General features: G+C 44.6%; 1 protein-coding gene across 1 annotated transcript; it reads left to right on the top strand.

Annotated features, from left to right (window-relative positions):
* Positions 1-7,268: 7,268 nt before the first annotated feature.
* Positions 7,269-10,190, top strand: LOC306925002 (E3 ubiquitin-protein ligase BRE1B-like; the record flags this gene model as incomplete). Its single annotated transcript, XM_079503682.1, has 1 exon — positions 7,269-10,190. The coding sequence occupies one exon, from the start codon at positions 7,269-7,271 to the stop codon at positions 10,188-10,190; it is 2,922 nt and encodes a 973-aa protein (XP_079359808.1).
* Between the last annotated feature and the right edge of the window lie 9,088 nt (positions 10,191-19,278).

Raw genomic sequence — 19,278 nt, 5'->3', positions numbered from 1 at the left:
ATGTTCTCTTATAGCGAGAATCACACGCCTACATCAAAAGAAAGCTGAACTTGTCCACTTCATAATAAAAATCACACCCATGTGAAGTGAGTGGTGCAAGTCAGAGTTGCACCACTCACTTCACATGGGTGTGATTTTTATTATTACTACAGTAGAAGTTTTTTTCTTATGAAAGCAGAGAGTCTTCTGTTTCATACGGTATATAGTATTTATATGTCGCTATAGGCCTTATTTTGTGAATATTGAGTTCGGGTCCATGTCTTCTCTGCAGTTATATCTGGTGGGCGCAATGTGCATCCACCCAGTATCCAATTTATGACAAACTGTACATGGGATCAATGTTTACTCTTTTCCTCGTAAAAGTACACATTCAGGGCTTTCATTCGATGTATAGGATGTATAGCATATTTATTGTGTTTATTGTTATATCTGCCTGTCAATGTCTGACTATAAACCTTCATAACTATGCTTTCTTTTTGATGATGATTGCCGCCTCGCCTAATCTATCTCACTGCTTTCATTGTTTTGATCGCAGTAACATTGGGGGGGGGGGGGGGGGGGGGGGGTCATGGGCACATTGGGCAGCAAAAGTCTTGATCCGTACGGCTATAAAAAGTCCCATTCCACCGTTCGGTTCAGAACTATAGTATAACGGTGAGACGCGTTGTCATCAGCTGATTTTGTTTTTCAAGCTAGTGTAGGGGAACATGCCTGGGCATGCTAGCCTGGCACGGCCAGACTCATAGCGAGGGTTCACTGATGTTTCCTCTGGGGAAGAATCTTCAGTGAATCCCCGCTATGAGGCTGGCCAAGCCAGGCTATGGGCATGCAGCTTGGGGGCGATGGAGGGGGAAAAAAGCGTCACCCGGCTGTGATGTCGACGAGAAGGAAAAAATGACTTCCACAGATGACAACACCACGGTTTAGGTCGCGGAAAAGTTCGTTATACATTACACCCGGGTCGATTACGTCCCCGACGCGTTCATTGCGGTCTTATCACTACAATTATAATGAATAAAAAAGTGTTACAATCACACGTCTGAGCGATCTCCGATTATGACGGCTCTGCATGGCGATACGTGATCCACCAACGGAACACTGTCTTGTCGTGGCGGCCCCTCGATACTGTGGTTAGTTCGTAGTATTGTAGGCTCGGGGATCGTTTGGTCGCTACAGTATGAAGAAGGAAACATGCATCTGTCCATGTGTGTTGCAGACGTTGCATTGCAATGCCGATCTGGTGCATATGTGTTCAGGCAGCGTTCCGTTCAGCGTTCATGTTTTTTTCCGAGAGACAGAGGAGAGCATGTACCCCCTCGCAAGATCCTCCTCCTGGAGAAACAGGAGGGGAGGGGGGAATCAAATGTCCGAGGTGGAAAGCCTGGTGAGGCGAGGTTAGGTGAAATTTGATTCTTTTCAAACACAGACTAGATCGGCATGGGCGCAGCCATTACACTACACGTAAAGCGGCCCGCCCTCCTGTTTTCAGGAGGGTTTTTTTTTTTTTTTTTTTTCTGATCACGTGAGCTGGACTAAGCAGCAATGATAGGGCGATGGTTCTTCATTGTCCGGGTGGGTAAAAAGATGAATGAAAGTATGCTATAAAAAAGTGATTGAAACGTATTGATACGTGATCCGCACCCGACGTTTGATTAATTGATAACGTATTGATACGCGATCCGCGTTGGGAGTGTTAAAGGCATTGACAAATATGACTATGCAAAGACAAAAGTCTACGAGGATAATCAAGGTGCTCTAGCTCTAGCTAAGAACCCTGTCAACAGACAGAGATGCAAGCACATTGACATAAGGTATCATTTCATAAGGGAAATCGTAAATGGAGGAAATGTGATTTTGGAGTATTGTCCTACGGATAAAATGATTGCAGATGTGTTGACCAAACCTGTAACCAAGCTAAAGTTAAAGAACTTTGCCAGAGACATGTTTGGTACTCGTGAGTGATAATATCACACTGTTAAGTTCTGAATGTTATTATTTTTCTTCATTTATTTTTGTGAACCCAGTAAGCAAAGAACGAGTGGGGGTGTAAAGTATTAGGTCATTTACGTCCTTTATTTACTGTCTATATGTACTGTGAATATATTGTTCTCTTATATTCAAGGTGTTACGGTAGGATGCTGTACCATTGTATACATCCGGGCACTTCCAGCGCATTCTATCTCTCAGTGTTGTATTTCCTGCATGTGAGCAGCAACAAATAAATATGCCAGATGAGAAGCTAAATGTGTACCGAGTGAAGACTACTTTGTAATCCTACGCAGGGAGCCGCTGAGCATACAAGACGATGCTCTTCAGGGTGGATTAAAGGAAATGCCTCTATGTATATGTATATGTAATTTGTAAGTTGATTAGCGGTATACTGTGGTTACTCTGCGCCCCGTTTGATGCGTATGTATCGTAGCAGCATATGACGTCAGGTATAACTGGTATAACTACGCATCAAACGGCAACATGGACGATAACTATTACTTGCGCGCTCTGCTTGCGCAAGTAAAGAGTTAATTAAAAAAATCACACCCGTGTGAACTGAGTGGTGCTGTGACGTCACACACTAACCATAGCAACCGTGCTCATCTGTACGTGGCCCCACGTACAGGTACACACATACACAGATACAGACAAAGCTGGTTGTTGGAGTGGTTTGCACCACTCAAAAGGGAGAATTGTGCTTCCATTTTAAATGCGTGGCAAGAAGGAGACTTTTACAATGTTGGGGTTTCTTCTTAGTCTCAACATGGTAAAATGTATCCTAAACATCTTTATGCGGCAAAGAACATTATAGGGTGCTCATTATGAGTACTACAACTACTGTCCGACATGTTCATGTCTTTAAAACTAGTCCAGATATGGTGTGGGACAAGGATCAGCTAGAGGTTTAGCAAACTGCTGGTTTATTCGGTTGGCAACACACTAGGAGTAGAGTAGCCAATGGAATGAATGTCCTCAAAACACACCGGTTCCTCTTTCACCAGAGGTACGGAGGCTTCACGTGGACAAACATTAATGTTTTATAGTCAAATGATCTACGTCTACGATATCTATCTTGTCTATCTTGTTTGATTTGTTTTATCACCTGGCTGTCTGTATCTCTACTTAAAGGTGATATATTTCCATTTAAAACAAGACGTTTCTTTGTGAAAATCATCATCCTTCGACTGTCGTCGAGATCCTAGATGCCACGTCTTTCCATCAGGTCCTTCAGCCATTGCTGCTCCCAGTTATTGGAATGTCAGCCCTGTGTCCCTGGAGTCTGGAAATTGTTTCAGGATATGTATGTCTGAGGCCTGGTTCCTCTGGACGACTATTATTACTTGATCCTTGGAGCAGTAGCAGTGACCAGCAAAGATCGCTGTTTGTTCACACACACACACACACACACACACACACACACACACACACACACACACACACACACACACACACACACACACACACACACACACACACACACACACACACAAGACACACACACACACACACACGGACGGACGTACGGACGGACGGACGGACGGACGGAGCGCAAAACATACTCTCCCCATGCCTTCGGCCTGGTGGAGAAAATGAAGAAGTTCTGAGAAGCAGGCAGGCAGATGGAAGATGTTCTCGAATCCATTTTATTGCAGAAACAGAGTAGCTAGAGTGGCAGCATGCCATGGCATCGGACAGCCTTGCGGCCTCCAGAGTGTGACACCCACTGACTGACCACAATCGCGGGCAGACAGGAGTCAGGACTGAACTGACTTTTTACATTCACAGATAGGCTATTAAATACATGCATGCATTGAAATGAGGAACAGAGGCATGTCATGTGAAAACATCAGGTGAAGATTAGCTGCAACCCAGTCTTCCTGTCTCCATGTGAAACAATATAAAAGATCATCAATATTGACACCTTAGCCTGGAGCAGAATGTGAGCAGGCCATTTGCCTTCTCACCCTGGGGGGTAAAACAGAGATTCCGAGGAGTGCAGATCAGGCCTATAATTTTTTTCCCCTCCCATGTGGTGTCCTTGTTCATATACATGTACATTTGTGATACATAGATATAGACACCCCTCATTTCCCTCCCATCCACCCACTGTACCCACCCACTCTTCCCCAATGCAGAGACAATGCTAGAGAAAAGAGAGGGGGAAGAAAAAATAGTGGTCCACACAGGGCGTCCATGTTTGCTGGAAAGTTGTCATGGAACCGTTGAGTGAGAATCTAATCTTTTCAAGCTTAAGATAGAATAGTGCGTCCTTTATCCATCTGTTATGTGTAGGTGGAGAAACATGTTTCCATTTGAGGAGCATAAGGTGTCGGGCTAAAAGAGAAGTAAAGGAGATTATTCTCTTAAAGTATAGAGGAATATTGGTCCCTGGGGGAATACCAAATAAGGCTGTTAGCGGGTTTGGTAGGATGGATACACCCAATATAGGGTGAAGGAGGATGAAGAGGAAAGGAGAAAGGAGCTGGACAGGCAGCATGCCCATGAATATAGGGACACAACATTATTGAATATGGGCTTTATTGAATTATGTGGTCCATCATATTCTTCACGAGCCAGATAACCAAGCATACAACATACATGTTCACCTAGTGGTGCCAAGGAGCTTTGCATCCAGTTGTGTTGGAGCATTTGTCACAACCAAAATCTGCTTACATACATAACATTTCATTTCATAGTTAGACAAGATAGAGTGCTAAATGGTAAATGAGGAACAGGGCTCCAGACTAAGGCGCGATTCATACTCCTATTTTAGAGCCGAATAAAAGTCGGTTCGGCGCTGTAGAGCCTACAATGTGACGTCATTTGAGGTTCGGGGGGGCGGGTACCGTCCTAAAGTCGGCTCTTCGGTGCTACTGAAAATTTCTGACGAGCCAAAATCATTTCGGCACTACAGCGCCGAAACAGCAGTAAAATAGGAGTATGAATCGGCCCTAAGGGAGTCCCTACATCCCAGGGACTATAAAATATCTATTGGGGACTTAAATTGGGACGGTTTCGGGACTAGAGGAGTTTTTGCACTGAAAATGTGCATATTGTGCGCACCTACATAAGACTAGCAGTGCTGCATAAATAATAATTATAATAAAATAATGTTGGAGCGCACCAACACATTTACTGCATAGAGAAACCCACAAAACAGGCGCAGCAGTCGGTACCCTCATGTAGCAGTCAGAAAAATGCTGCGTTATTTGAAGAGGAGAAAAAAATTATAAAACAATAAGTAAATAAAATAACAGACAGAGACGGAGTGACGGGCCATTCAAACAGGATCAGCGCTCCCTGCAGCACAAGGAGATGTACCCCTCCCTTTTCCACATAAAAAAAACTTTCATATGACAGCCAAAAGTTAATATACTGTATGTAAGGAAATTGTCGCAAATTAATACTGTACATGAAGCAGTGGCTCTCAACAGCCTGTGGATGGTGGATGGAAGTTGGAACAATGTGGTGGATGCATCCTGCTGTTTGTAAGATATTAAGATTCATAAAAGTATATCACACACCTAACACCGGAGGTGTTAACACTCCACAATGACAACTTCGACCCGCAAGTAAGAAGATCACAGTGGGCAAGTTGAGAGCCTGAGGTTCTGACGTCAGTGAAAAACTACGTTTTCAGTGCCACACACGCAGATGTGTGCATCCAAAAGCTTTTACCTACTAACTACCTAAATAATCTTTATTGTGACTGTGCTTTTACTTTGCACATATTCAGAAATGCAATTGGCGACCCCTACAAAAACTTTGGTTACCCTTCTGGTGCTGATCTAAAGATTCTAAGAAGGCATTTACTTCAGGGATTAATCAAGGATTGATACAGTACCTTGTCCTATTATGATTCCTTGCCACTTTTAAAAGCAATGCTGGAACTATTATATGTTCTGCCCTCACATTAGTGCATGTTTTGAATGACACAAAATCCGGATTGTATACATTCACTTTGGGACTGTTCAAATTGGATTTTGGGACGGTTCCGGGACGTTGGTGAAAAACGTTAGTCTGGAGCCCTGCAATGAGGGAGGAGCATAAATTGAAGGAAGAGGAGCAATACCAATTGTGCTCAACACTCGAACAACAGATCACTCAGGGAGGTTGAATAGTCACATCATTTAACAATAACCAGGTATAGCCTGGGTGGAAGCTCATCAATGACATCTCCGGCAGAAACATTTCTCAGTCTGCCAAGATTCTGGCATTAAGTGCAGAGGAACGTGTGGAAACTTGATGGAACAGTTTGTGAGATTAGTTCCGGACACACAGTATGTATGTCTGTAACCAGCTCATCTCCGGCACCACCGGCCAGATTAGCCCTAAACTTTGTATGTAGGAAGAACATCCACCCCAATAGTTTTCAATCTGCCTCCTCATAAACCTATGAGGAGGTTGCCTACTAGGTTTAGCCTACTCTTGAACCATAGATTGTACAATCAAAAATAATATTATATTTAAACAAATCACTAGAGGAGCAGAGTGTGGGATTATTGAAAACAAGCGAGTGTACAATCTTGGTTCATCTGTGTGTCTCCCCTTTCTGGCTGGTTATAGACAGAGATGGTGCTTTTCTGATCAACTGTTGAGGTCCATTCCTCAGCATTTGACATTTGGCAGTTGATGTCTGCTTATGATCCCAAATGTTTGTGTTTACAGGTGTCCCCTTATAGGACCACTCACTTTGAATCTCTCCATTTCTGAGGGGCGCTAGCCCCTCCTATGTCCAGCTTTGAGGGTTTGTGTAAACAAACATTGGGTTAATACAAACATTGCGATTGCATGCCATTGACAATGAATGGCCAGCTTTGAGTTTGTGTAAACACAAACATTTAAGACGAAGGTGAAGATGCAAATTGTGATTGGCCGGAATGACATCATGTATCGCCCCTCACTTCACACAGCTGCAGAACGCTCATGTCATCAACGCTCGTGTTGGGAAAGTGCCCAAATATGGAAGTCCATGACATCAGAATGACCTCCAAATACTCTGATTGGCAATATGGGTTAACCATTGATGTAACAGTTGACAATACACCCCTTTGCTAATAGCCAAGAATTAGATTCTATTCTATTTAGATTAGATGATGACACTGATGTTAGACTGACAGCGAGTCAACTCCACTCGCCAATGAAGAGACAAATAGATCAGACGTTGATTTAATCATCATTTAAAAGCACTTTGGGATGTGAGGAATATAGCCGGTTAGCAGCTAGATGTTGCACCTATAGGGTCAGTCTTTGATGCTACGGGTGAATAAGTCAACATGACAGATTCTGGCAGGGGGAAGCGACCCCCAGGAGGAGACAGTCCCCTTTGCCCACCTGAGAAGAAGAGAAAAAAAGGAAAGGCAACAACCACCCTCATTGAACCCTTTCGCATAGGGCCAGTGTCCTCCACAGAGGAAATGGACATGAAGGTGATTCACTTCCAGAACAAGAAGCTGTATGAGCGCTTGGAGCAGCGTCAGGCGATGGAGGACGAGCTGCGAGGAAAGATTGAGAAGCTTGAGAAAAGACAAGCCACTGATGACACCATACTGCTGACTGTCAACCGATACTGGTCTCAGTTGGAAGAGAACGTTCGTGTACTGAGCCAACGCCTCAAGCCGGAACCTCCAGCAGCACCTGCTCCTGACCCTCCCCTGGGCCCTCCCTTAGACCCTGTCTCGATGGAGGTGGGAATGATTCCACCATCACCAGTGGATCAACAGGAGGAAAATCAGCAGGAGACTTGGGGGCGTCAGCCCCCTGCTCCTCCTGATGTCTTGGTGGAGACGCACACAGAGCTGGGGTGGGAACGCACAACCGATGCTCTGCCTCGTCCTCCCCTTAGTGAGAATGCCAAGGCCTACCTAGCCACACTGGACCACAGCAGTGAGGATGAGCTCAGTCTGCAGCTGCAGGACCGCATGCAGTTCAGCAAAAAGGCAACCGCCTGCTTGGTGTGTGCCTTCGACAGGCTCCACAACTGCATTTCTGAGCTCTGCAACCATGTTCAGGAAGCAGTGTGTGAGGGTGACAGCCGATCTGACATCATCAGTCTGAACCGCACACTGACAGAGGAAAATGTCCGGCTGCAGGACCTCACCTGCTTCCTGCAGGGACGACACCACAAACGGTCTATGGAGTACACCGAGCTGGTGGATAAGGTTACCAGCTCAGAAACCAGGGTGTCTGAGATGGAGACGACTGTAGAGCACCTGCAGTGGGACATGGAGAAGCTCCACGAAAGGGAGCAAAAGCTCAACGAGCATCTGGCTGAGGCCCTAGAGCAGTTGAACACTGCATACAACAGTTTAGACAGCTCAGGAGGCCTACCTGGTGGCCAGAAGATCACTCTCACTATTCAGACGTTTCAGAGTCTGAATGCTGAGTTGGAGCACAACCAGAAGTTGGCTAACAGCTGCATGGCGGAGCTAGAAAAGCTACAACTGGAGCTCCTAGAGGCTGTGAGGGAGAGGGAGAAACTGGAGATGGACCTGATTAACATTCCTGACGAGGTGTTGAAGGAGAGCCCAGAGTTCAAGTGTCTCCGGTCCCAGTTCTCCCTGCTGTTCGATGAGTCTGTGGAGGTGAAGACACAGCTGGACAAGGCCCAGGCCCTGCTGCTCTCAGCCAGGAATTCCCACCTCCGACAGATCAAACAAATGAAGAGTGACAAGCTATCCTTTCAGAAGAAGCTGGGGACTGAGGTCATCCAGCTGGAGGAAATGCTGGCCCAGGTGCGCAAAGAGTACGAGATGCTGTACATCGAGTTTGAGCTGGATCTAGCAGCTAAAGAACAAGCAGCGCCCACCAGAAGAGAGGTGAGACACCTCATCAGCATTCTGCAAAACTACAACATGCACCTGAAGGGCAATGTGCAGCACTACAAGAGGAAGCTGCAAGCAACACAGATGGAGATTAACAAGCTAGGGTACCAGAGCGGAAACACTGCCACCGTCCTCATCCTGGAGATGATGAGCGATAGCACTAACGTGAAGAAAGAGGAGTTTGAGGAGAAGGAGGATGAAGAGGAAAGGAGAAAGGAGCTGGACAGGCAGCATGCCCATGAGAGAGAGCGGGAGGCCAAGAGGGAACAAGAGTGTGAGTGTGAGAGAGAGAGGAAGCACAGCGAGGAGCTGAAGGATTCAGACATGTTGAAGATGCTGGGAGATGAGCTCAAGAAAACCCAGGAATCCCAGAAGGAGATGAAGCCGTTGTTGGACATGTACAAGTCTGGTCCCAAAGGCAAGACGGACAAAGTCCAGCTGATGGCAGCCGAATTTAAGTCCAAAGCTGAGCTGGATGAACTGAGGGTGCGTGTGCAAGAGATGGAGGAGCGAGAAAGTATGGAGAGCAAGAAGCTGGCCAAAAAAGACACACCGGGGAAGATCAAGGTGGCAGAAGAGACCATCGACCACCTCCAGAAGAATCTCACTGCCACTAAAAAGCAGCAGGAGTCCTTGATGAGTGAGCTGGATGTGACGTGCCAGGCATTTGAAGACATGCAGGAGCAGAACAGCTGTCTAATGTTGCAGCTCAGGGAAAAAGACGACGTCAACTTTCAGCCGATGAGCGAACTCAATAAGTCCAACCAGACATACAAGCAGCTGAGATTGGAGAAGGAGGAGCTAGCCGAGCAGGTCATGACCTTCAAGACCCAGAGGGATGCACAGCTGCTGGTTGTACAGAAGCTAGAGGAGAAAAGGGGCATCCTCCAGAGCTCGCTGGCTGCTCTGGAAAAAGAGCTGGGGGTTCGGACTCAAGCAGTGGAATCCAGCAAGAGAAAGACTGTGGAAGCTGCTCAGATGGCAGAGGAACTGAAGGTGCAACTGGAACACACCCAGACCAAGCTCAAGGAGATCCAGGTCTCTGTAGCTGAGAAACGCACTGCCCAAGAAAGGGGGAGTGGAAACCTCAAGCGAGCGCAGGAGGTTTTGTCCCGGCTGAGACGGAAGCTGGAGAAACAGAAGGTGGAGTTTTGCCCAGACTCTGAGATCCTGCAGGAAGACATCAACCAGTACAAGGCTAAGCTGCAATGTCCGTGCTGCAACATGCGAGACAAGGACACGGTTCTCACCAAGTGTTTCCATGTGTTTTGCTACGAGTGTCTGAAGACACGCTACGGCACCCGGCAGAGGAAGTGCCCCATGTGCAACTGCGCCTTCGGAGCCAGCGATTTCCACCGCATCTACATCACCTAATTCCCAGAGATAAAGAAGAGGGGGAAAGAATAGTAGGTGGATAGAACCAAAGGAGAGTAAATTAACTGAGGATTTATTCAGAGATGCAGGCATTCTCTCACACTCTCTCTCACCAGAAAATGTTTTGTGGTCATTACCAATTGGTGCTATCGTTGGTGACCAAACAGTAGTGTCAGCAGATTTATTCATTTCATATGCCGTTGCTGTCAGGAGGAAACCTCCTATAAATCCCTTTTTGAGGTTTTCGATTTGTTTGCATAAATCAGTGCTATTGAACACCCTTTATGTCTGTGTGTTGTTTTGAAAATATTATGTACTATAATGGAAGTAAAACACATTTTGGACAAAACGTCTTAACTCTATTGGACCTCAAACTGTCTGCTAAAGCAACTAACTTTACCATGCAAGTAATTGACAATATATAAAGTCACAACACCAACTTTGATGAGGCAGTATTGCTTTGTTTTCAAAATATAAGGTTTTCTTAATTTCCTGAAAACAATATATTTTTCATTTCCTGATGAATCTTCTGACAGCAGAGATATAAAGAAAGATATATGGCATGAGAGAAACACTCATACACTTATCGTAACCACCTTAACTACTGTATTATGAAACATCAAATTAAATTATCATTGGCTGTGAACAACTTAAGAATAACATTCAACAGAAAGAATATATCAGTTAAACACTGAAACTGACCATACATCGGGCTAAACATGAATGTAATGAATATAATATCACACAATAACTCAGTTTTACTCACACCCAACAAGCAAACAGGTCTGGTCCTTGTTATTCTTACTGATTCAGATTATTGAGTACAGTCTAGCTGACTCCTGGTGCCTGCTGCTCCTCCAAGAGCTCAACAGGGTCATAGGCCATACAGAATACTTTAAACACAACACCAGAACACTGACTGTTATTTTTTATGTAATTGCTATCCAGCATAATACCAGTAAGACAGCTGCGTTGACGGCAGACTCTGGCACTTTGGCATGGGGGGGTCAGATCAACATGGAATGAATTCTGTACTGGCCATATAAGGAGCATGTCTTGAGTGTATAGGGGTTGATGAGGTAAGATCAACATATGGAATGTCATAACATTAAACATTAAACAGAATTTGTGATTTTCTCGGAAGGGAGCTGAGCATGAACCTGTCAACCTGCCATGGATAGGATGAGGACCATGGTACATACTTAACTTTATTATTATGATGTCAAATGAAAGAGAACACATCTAATACATCTCAATGTTTGTGGAGTATATCAATAGTCAAAAAAGGGAAGAGGGGCGGATATGTTATTTTAAGATAAACAATGTTCTGTGGCATTGTTCTTCTTTTGCTTTTTGAACCAATTTTTGTGACTTTTATACACTACATTTTATTGTTGGCATACTGCCAAGTCCCAACCATGGCATATTGGATTGTGCCATACGGTAGAAGAAATGTGCATGACTTGAAATATTGGTATAAAGGTCACAAATGTAATATTTATTTGCATTTCCCTGTTCCCCAAGGAAGGTTGAGAGCTCCTGTATGCAGGGGCTGCCCTAATTCGACCTCCCGTTACTACCGTTAGTTAGGTTGGTGAGGGATGCGTTAAAACGACCGGATTAAGGTTGGTGAAGGATGCGTTAAAACGACCAGATTAAGGTTGCTGAGGGATGCGTTGGCATATTATTACACACGCTGTCACTAAAGAGGAACAACGGTACTGTAGACTTCTTCTGTTGTCAGGAAGCATGAAACTCCACTGGAACAATTGGGGTTACCACAAGTGCCTCAAGGGCCTCTCGTCAGATATTATTGAAGGAAGAGAATGTGTTTCTCCATCACTGACGCTGCACAAGTTTCCCCCAGTTTTTTCTAAACTGTATCCTGCTGGTCACAACACTACATGAGCAATGATTAGTCCTGAAACAGTCTCTTCTGTTTTCCTCTGCTTGCCATTGTATTTGTGCTGTTTGGCTAATGAAGCAGCAATATATGAAATCAAAGACAAAGAAAACTAGTCTCCGGTTGACCGGGTTGCCTACCCTCGGGCATGTAAACTTTGGTCATAGCCACTTATAAATGTTGATCACATGCAGGGATGTCTGATGGCCTAAGCAGTCTATGCTGTTGCTTAGGGCCATGCACCCCCTCCACCCTCACACATGCATGCATTGCACACACTGTATGATCCAAAACAAAAGGAGCCTGTCCTAGTTACAGAAACCTGTGAACATTCCCACACTCAGCAGATCAGCTTTATTAATTTCCACTGAAGATGTCGGCTCTTAAACCTTCCTGGACTAGACTTCAATAGACAGATGGAACTAGTCCAAGCAAAGTCGAGGAGATGACTTGTACCCTGGGCATCGTAAATTGGGCATCAAACTATGTGATGATGCAAGAAGAGGAGCAGAGACCAATGGGAAGCACGCACATCCCAACAAATTTACAGTAAACCGGTGTGGAACAACAATACATACATAGGAGGAAAGGAAGGGAAGTCTGCACACTGTAGCTCCCAGTAGAAACTTTATTTTTAGCCACAAACAGCGTTTCGACCGCTGTGGGTATTCATCAGGTCTGATACCTGTTATAGGAAGTAGGCGTGTACAGTATAACGTCACAATCAGTCAGCTGTAGTGATTAACCAATGGTATACCCACTCGATCTATATACTATAGGCTCAGGCTGAGTAGGATTGTCTTTATTCAGGCCGCAGCCATCTTGCCAGCAAGGTGCTACCTAGGTGCTACTTCCCATAGACAGCCCATTCATCCAAACAGAAAAGTCCTATCTAATTATATTAAAGTAGAAAAAGTGCCCCTCGGGGCACAGGTCTCCACCAGGGCAGGTCAGGTTGTGGCCTCCTGGTGGCGCTATAATAGGCCAATGTGAAAAGGGTGCCATTTCTTCATACAATACCTTTGATGGCAATTGGATGATTTGAGGCATTTTGTTCCAAAAATGTGTTTTGCAAAAATCAACCTGTTGGTGGCGCTATAACAGGCCAATGTGAAAAGGGTGGGATATATTCCTCAGCCTAGTAAGAAAATGTGTGAAAGATTTCACGTAAATTGCACGCTGCGTTCATGATTTGAAGCTTTTGTTCAAAACGGGGCAATCTTGCAAACTGTGAAAGCCAATTATAGCCAATTAGGATGGAATATGAAATATCGGACAGATCCGACTTGCGCACATGACCATAGAGATACTGTGTAACGATTTGTGAGATTTTTGGACAGAATCTGGAGGAGTAATATCCAAAAATGTGTTTTACAAAAGTCGGCTTCCTGGTGGCGCTATAAAAGGCAGATGCGGAAAATGCAGGTCAAAGGTTTGTCCTTGGCCTCTAGGGAGTGTGCATGCAACGTTTCACGCAGATCGGTGCAGTTATAGGTAAAACATAGTGGTGCTATAACAGGCCGTTCTGGAAAATGTGGGGCAGAGGTTCATCGTTGGCATCCAGGGAGTGTGTGTGCAAAGTTTGGCATCGACCGGGTTAACGGTGCCGGAGATTAGCTGGTAACAGACGGACGGAAGGACGGACACACACACACACGGACGGAGTGCAAAACATACTCTCTCCCCATGCCTTCGGCCTGGTGGAGACAACAACGTCAAACTCACCAACATTGCAGCTGTAGGGAAGCGCTCGTTATCAGTAAAGCAACCATGTGCAAATAGAAAAGTCCCAAAAGTCCTGTTGGGGAAAAGTCCCGTTGGGGAAAAAGTCCCGTTGGGGAAAAGTCCCAAAAGTCCCGTTGGAGAAAAAGTCCCTTTGGGGGTAAAGTCCCAAAAGTCCCTTTGGGGGAAAAGTCCCTTTGGGGGAAAAGTCCCTTTGGGGGAAAAGTCCCAAAAGTCCCTTTGGGGGAAAAGTCCCTTTGGGGGAAAAGTCCCAAAAGTCCCTTTGGGGGAAAAGTCCCTTTGGGGGGAAAAGTCCCAAAAGTCCCTTTGGGGGAAAAATTCCCAAAAGTCTCTTTGGGGGAAAAGTCCCTTTGGGGGAAATGTCCCTTTGGGGAAAAAGTCCCAAAAGTCCCTTTGGGGGAAAAGTCCCTTTGGGGGAAATGTCCCTTTGGGGAAAAAGTCCCAAAAGTCCCTTTGGGGGAAAAGTCCCTTTTGGGGAAAAGTCTCTTTGGGGGAAAAAGTCCCAAAAGTCCCTTTGGGGGAAAAGTCCCTTTGGGGAAAAAGTCCCAAAAGTCTCTTTGGGGGAAAAGTCCCTTTGGGGAAAAAGTCCCAAAAGTCCCTTTGGGGGAAAAGTCCCTTTGGGAAAAATGTCCCAAAAGTCCCTTTGGGGGAAAAGTCCCTTTGGGGGGAAAAGTCCCTTTGGGAAAAAAGTCCCAAAAGTCCCTTTGGGGGAAAAGTCCCTTTGGGGGAAAAGTCCCTTTGGGTTGGTGGCGCTATAACAGGCCAATGTGAAAAGGGTGGGATATATTCCTCAGCCTAGTAAGAAAATGTGTGAAAGATTTCACGTAAATTGCACGCTGCGTTCATGATTTGAAGCTTTTGTTCAAAACGGGGCAATCTTGCAAACTGTGAAAGCCAATTATAGCCAATTAGGATGGAATATGAAATATCGGACAGATCCGACTTGCGCACATGACCATAGAGATACTGTGTAACGATTTGTGAGATTTTTGGACAGAATCTGGAGGAGTAATATCCAAAAATGTGTTTTACAAAAGTCGGCTTCCTGGTGGCGCTATAAAAGGCAGATGCGGAAAATGCAGGTCAAAGGTTTGTCCTTGGCCTCTAGGGAGTGTGCATGCAACGTTTCACGCAGATCGGTGCAGTTATAGGTAAAACATAGTGGTGCTATAACAGGCCGTTCTGGAAAATGTGGGGCAGAGGTTCATCGTTGGCATCCAGGGAGTGTGTGTGCAAAGTTTAGCATCGACCGGGTTAACGGTGCCGGAGATTAGCTGGTAACAGACGGACGGAAGGACGGACACACACACACACGGACGGAGTGCAAAACATACTCTCTCCCCATGCCTTCGGCCTGGTGGAGACAACAACGTCTATTATTAATACTCATCTGGAGAATTCACTAGGTAGTTGAAAATGTCAGGATGTCACTCCTCCATTTAGCTGGGTTATTTTCCCATGCAACTATTCAGCAAAGTTAATTATACAACAAGTTGACTTGTTGACATGAATAACAAAGTCAGTCGGGATCGGGATGTATTGAGAATTCCACTCTTCAAAGTCGGCGCTCGTAGCCTCGTAAAGACAGTGACGTCCCTTAAAAGCGACCCTCTGCTCCGTTAACATTATGGGAAACTCATTCAAGTGGTAAATTAAATGTGAAATACATCCTCTATTTAGAAAACAACAATATATGTTGACAAAGACACTTCATACATTTGGAAACATATTTTTATTCAAATCAATATAGTCTTCAGTTCATTTCATATTATTTTAAAAGTAGGCTAACTACAGTTGAATTTCAATGGACTTCTATGGGCTGGCCTGCAGTATCCGTGCCAACGGACCAGAAGTGGGGACGCTGTCTCATTTGGGGGCGTGAAATTTGTAGTCCCCGTGTGTCTCTATAGAGCGTCACAGTCCCGCCCCCTTTCATGACGACGCCTGGCCCAGGAAATGAATCACAATGGATTTTTCCCATAGACATTTCAAAAAGTATTTATTTAAAGACCTTTTAAGCGTCGTACGAAGCCAACTCGAGTCGTGTCAAATCATGACAACACACAATATTTTGGACCAAACAAATAATTACATAGAAGAAAAACAACAAAAAAAGTGTTGTAACCTGCCGTTTTTTTCTACTTTCTAATTCTTTGTTTGGCCCGAAGAATTTTGTTTGTTGTCATGATTTGTCACGACAAGAGTTGGCTTTGTTCGCGGCGTAAACGTCTTTAAATACTTTCTGAAATGTCTATGAGGAAAATGAACGGAGAATCATTTCCTGGGCCATGGTAGGGGGCGGGACTGCGACGCTCTATAAAGCTGCCTGTTGTCAGTCCTTCTGATGTCTTCCTTCTAGCCAAGTTCTAAGCACCAGCACTTTGTTCAGTTTTTAGCTTGTGATGTGATCTAGATGTATTCGGTATGTAGGGGTGGGTGACCTCTTTTTGTCAACTTTGTATTTTGATTTCCATTGTTTGTTAGGAGTTGTGTTTTGTGTTGTGGTTCCCACCCTGAGGTATTGTACCCTGAAAATGCATTTTATCTTGAATAAATCCTACAGGCTACAGCCATAGGATTTTAACCATGTGTGGCCTGACTGAATTGGGAACTGGGTAGGAGGGAGTCCGTTTTAATGTTGCGACCCAAGGTTGCCCTAGACTGGGTTGTAATATTAAAACTGACTCCCTCTCAGGCCACACATGGTTAAAATCCTATGGCTGTAGGATTTATTCAAGATAAAATGCATTTTCAGGGTGCAATACCTCAGGGTGGGAACCAAAACACAACTCCTAACAAACCATGGAAATCAAAATACAAAGTTGACAAAAAGGGTCACCCACCCCTACATACCGAATACATCTAGATCACATCACAAGCTTAAAACTGAACAAAGTGCTGGTGCTTAGAACTTGGCTAGACGGAAGATATCAGAAGGACTGACAACAGGCAGCTTTATAGGTGAGCCTGGTCAGAGGAGCCAATCACCAGCAAGGTCCACCTGGTAGTTAGCCACTCACATTCATACACTAGTCTACTCACACAAGCTGGCAACCACTCACTCAATCACTACTCATCCCACATTCACCCCAGCTGGTCCTCTATCAGTCACTCCTCACTCATTCACACAAACACTGAGGGAAAAAGACAGAGCAACACAGGAATATACACATTGGGCCTCATGCGCCAATAAGTTCCTAACTTTTCCTCTTACATTTCTTCCTAAGTGAATTCCTAAGAGAAGTCCAGTCAGATTCATGAAATGTTCTTAAGTAGGCAGAATTGTTCGTAAGCATGTTCTTATGATGATGAATCCAAATCCTCGTAACTTGAAGGGGTGTGCCAGTTCATTCAAATGATCATAGGTAGACGCATAGATATTAAGAAATAGATGCCTCATTTGCCGCTGCAGTTCATTGGAGCGACGTGTATCCCAATGAAGGCGGAAGTGCAGTGCTGAAGGCTTCTTTTTTTTTTTAACAAATCTTTATAACAGTCATGACCGTATACATTACAATACAAAACAAGACAAACAAACAAACACAAACAACAAAGTTATTAACAATACAACATCAGAGCCAGGGGGATTAGATTACTAACAGAAAACATTAAAGAGTGAACACAAAGCAACAGTTCTCCGCAGCTTTATTATTTAGAAGTGCTGAAGGCATTTGCTGAAGGCGACTCCTCCATGTCTCTCGCTGTCACTCAAGTGACTACTGGCCAATCACAGCGCGTCTTTTCCGGGACTTATGTTACGCACGCGGAAGCTTGACAAGCTTCCGCTTTGCTTCCGCTATTCTTCGCAAGGAATGTCGGGAAAATAGTGCCTTCAATTTTGACACACGCCTCAGAGCCGGAAGGGGCGTCTATGTATTATGTCTATGGGTAGACGCCCCACATATCCTAATTAACATCCTAATTACCATAGGGAACCGCCCCACCAATCCCATATAAGGCATTGGGAATTCACTTTCCTACCTGTGTTCACCCAGGTGGGTGTGGTTTTGCATGACTCCATGGCCTTGCCTGCAGTCACACCTGTGTGTGATTGCAGCACACAGAAATCACAGGACCTCACACATAGAAATAAAGTTGAGTGAAGTCAAGAATACCTAAACTAAAGTCTAAATATGGTGGAACACCAGACTCCAATAATACTGTGGAGGTACTGAAGTGAACAGAACATTTCAATATTTCAATATTTTCAATAATCATGAATGTATTTCATTATTTATCTCACAATAGTCAACTTGGGGGGGGGGGGGGGGATGATGGTGGGTGCATGGGGTGGGGGTTATGTGGTGGGTATGGTGCGTTGGGTTGGGTTGTGAACTCTAAACCAGTGGTTCTCAAACATTTTCATGTCAAGGACCCCCAAATTGACATGCATTCTGCAGACCCCCATATGAAAATATTTTCTGCTAGGGAAATGTTTTGAAGATTTATCAAAATGTTTCGAAAATAGCCGATCTACAAGCTCAAAATGGGCAGTAATGGGACGCGTTTGTGAGCTTGTAGATTGGCTATTTACAAAGTATAAAATGGGATTAAAGTGGTAAATGTTCCATATTTTGCTGTGGACTGCCTGGAACTTCCTCAAGGACCCCTTGAGGTCCTCAGACCAAACTTTGAGCATCATGCAGATGGCGCTGTTTTTCCTTTATGTTTTCAGATTGCACTTAAGAACGAAAAATGCACCCTAAGAGTGCTCCACAGTGTGCGTAGATTCTGTTCTTACCTACGAACAAATCACAGCTAAGAAAAGATTGAGGGATCCCAAAAGCTTCTTAAAAACTTCCTAAGTGGGTCTAAGAACAAATTTCCTCTTAAGAACTTCTTAAGAACGGTTGGCGCATGAGGCCCATTATGACCCACAGGGCCATAACTGTGTGTGTGTGTGTGTGTGTGTGTGTGTGTGTGTGTGTGTGTGTGTGTGTGTGTGTGTGTGTGTGTGTGTGTGTGTGTGTGTGTGTGTGTGTGTGTGTGTGTGTGTGTGTGTGTGCGCACACATGCGTGGGCACATGCACACAAACAAACACACACAAAATATCAATGTATTTTGGAATTTCTTTTTTTATTTCTGTTTTAATCTTCTTGAAAAATTAACCATGCATGGTCAATGAGCCAATGTTTGGGAAACACAGCATTATAAAGCTTCTTAAAAACTTCCTAAGTGGGTCTAAGAACAAATTTCCTCTTAAGAACTTCTTAAGAACGGTTGGCGCATGAGGCCCATTATGACCCACAGGGCCATAACTGTGTGTGTGTGTGTGTGTGTGTGTGTGTGTGTGTGTGTGTGTGTGTGTGTGTGTGTGTGTGTGTGTGTGTGTGTGTGTGTGTGCGCGCACACATGCGTGGGCACATGCACACAAACAAACACACACAAAATATCAATGTATTTTGGAATTTCTTTTTTTATTTCTGTTTTAATCTTCTTGA

The sequence above is a fragment of the Electrona antarctica genome (assembly GCF_951216825.1).
Source record: "Electrona antarctica genome assembly, chromosome: 6".
Lineage (NCBI taxonomy): Eukaryota > Metazoa > Chordata > Actinopteri > Myctophiformes > Myctophidae > Electrona > Electrona antarctica.
This window is presented reverse-complemented; position numbering and strand designations above follow the sequence as displayed.